This window comes from Cynara cardunculus, assembly GCF_001531365.2.
Source record: "Cynara cardunculus var. scolymus isolate 2C chromosome LG 2, CcrdV1, whole genome shotgun sequence".
NCBI lineage: Eukaryota > Viridiplantae > Streptophyta > Magnoliopsida > Asterales > Asteraceae > Cynara > Cynara cardunculus.
Window position 1 is genome coordinate 13439433 of NC_037529.1, and position 2065 is coordinate 13441497.

The 2065-nt window shown below is 32.6% G+C and overlaps 1 protein-coding gene across 1 annotated transcript in view; it reads right to left on the reverse strand.

The window, feature by feature from the left end:
- LOC112508152 (protein indeterminate-domain 12) overlaps positions 1–1854 on the reverse strand; it is a 4097-nt gene extending 2243 nt beyond the window's left edge. Inside the window, exons 1-2 of the mRNA XM_025112930.1 lie at positions 1626–1854; positions 1036–1435 (exon numbers count right to left, since the gene is read on the reverse strand). Of these exons, the coding sequence (XP_024968698.1) occupies positions 1036–1435; positions 1626–1854 (629 nt within the window). The remainder of the gene's footprint in view (positions 1–1035; positions 1436–1625) is intronic.
- Positions 1855–2065: the final 211 nt, after the last annotated feature.

Genomic DNA, 2065 nt, shown 5'->3' on the forward strand with positions numbered 1-2065 from the left:
GGGGGGGGGGGGGGATGTTCAAACTCATGATCTTTAAGTTAACTGTACATGTTAGACAAGTTCTGAGTTAGCATACTGTGGGTTTACATGTGTACAGTTCAAATATATAACATATAACTTTTAATATCAATTAATACACACACACATATATATATATATATATGTATGTATGTATGTATAATATTTATATGTATAATGCCATGAAAAGCAACAGAATAAACAGTGGGAGTAATAATCAGTGTGTCAATTTCAATTCTGCCAATCTGTCTTAAATGCATTTATAACCCTTCTGTCTGTGTGTATCAATATATTCCATGCATGAGGTTTGCCATTTTGGTGCAGATGAGAACAGGAAAGACTCGTAAAAATATAGAGGAAATTGATGATGAGTCAAACCAATGGACCATTTTGTATATCTACTCCATGCACCCCCATTCAATTTCAGTATATATACAAAAACACACACACGCGGAGGAAGGTTCAAGAAAAATCCTAAAAAAACATGTGCATATAAGTAATTGAAGTTGTTTCTTGATTTTTATGCACGTTTGAATGTTATGCACATATGGATACTGAAAAAAATGGTTTACAAATTAATTGTACGAAAGCATTCACTCAATTGATACTAGAACTTTGACCACATTGATGAATCGAAGACTTCTGAATCTTGTGAAAAAAGCACAAATTTTTAGTAAGAATGAATGATGTTGCATAATTTGTGCAGAACTTAATTACATTCTAAAATCTGTCAACATGATAGATTTTGTACATTAAAGACCTTTCATATTTGCAAGACGTACCTTCTTTCGTTGCATGCATATACTATATATATATATATATATATATATAGTTGTTTGTTTACAGAAATTATGGGTGTTCAGTTAAGTTTTCATGTTATATTTGATATATATTTAACTTAATAATTAACCATGTATATATATGTATGTATGTATATGTTCATCCATTAATGTTAATTGAATTATGTTTAAAAAGAAGAAGTAATGAATTAGAATATTTGAAGAGAAGCAAAATTACCTTGAGAAGAGGGTACCACAATCACATCTATACTCTCTAGTGCCACAAGTTTTAGAATGAGCTTTCCAGTCAGATTGAACAGCATAGATCTTAGAACACTTGTCACACTTCCACTTCTTTTCACCATGTTTTCTACAAAAGTGTTTCTTGATCCCAGTGAGATCCCCAAGAGCCCTAGAAGGGTGGTGGTGCACACAACTTGGCTCAGGGCATACATAAGCCCTTTTCTTCATCTCATCCTTGTTGTTCCTTTGCTTCAGCTTCCATGGCAGGTTATGACCTCTTCTGTGAAGTTGCAGGTTCTGATCTCTTTGAAACCCTTTGTTGCAGATCTCACACACGAATCTGTTTGTTGCCATCAGTGTCTTTGGTGATAATGCTATCACTTCTGCATCTGGGTCTTCAATTTTCACCCATTAATTCAAGATAAACAACAAGTGAATATCAATTCAGATCATGATCATCAAAACACTTAACTTAACGACAAGGGTTTGACGCAATGGTTGATCATCAAAACACCCTTCAAAAAATATATATGTATATATATATAAATCTTCAAGATCATGAGCAAAATATATCTGTATATGTACCTGGATTTCCTGGGAGGTTTCTCTTTTTCTTGATCTTCTGATGATTAGGGTAGAGATCATGTTCTTGATGAGCAAGATTTGAAATTGAAGAAAGGGTCATTGATGGAGTGAATTCATGAGGAATCTTACTTGTAATTACTGAAGAAACAGTGCTGGTTGCAGCTTCTTCAGATAAAGAGGTTGAGTTTTTATTACTAGTAGTAGAATAAACTGAGGCTGAAAACATCATTTTAGGGTTTGGTTTTCTTGAGAATTCAAGAAAGGGAAAGACCAAGAAGAAGCCAAGAGATGAAGAATCAAATTCAAGAAAACAAAACAAAAGAAACAAACCCACTACCTGCTTTTAAACAAGTAGCTTTCTTTTTACTCTCTTCAGCTTATATATATATATATATACACATATATATATATATGTATGTGTGTGTATATATATATATATA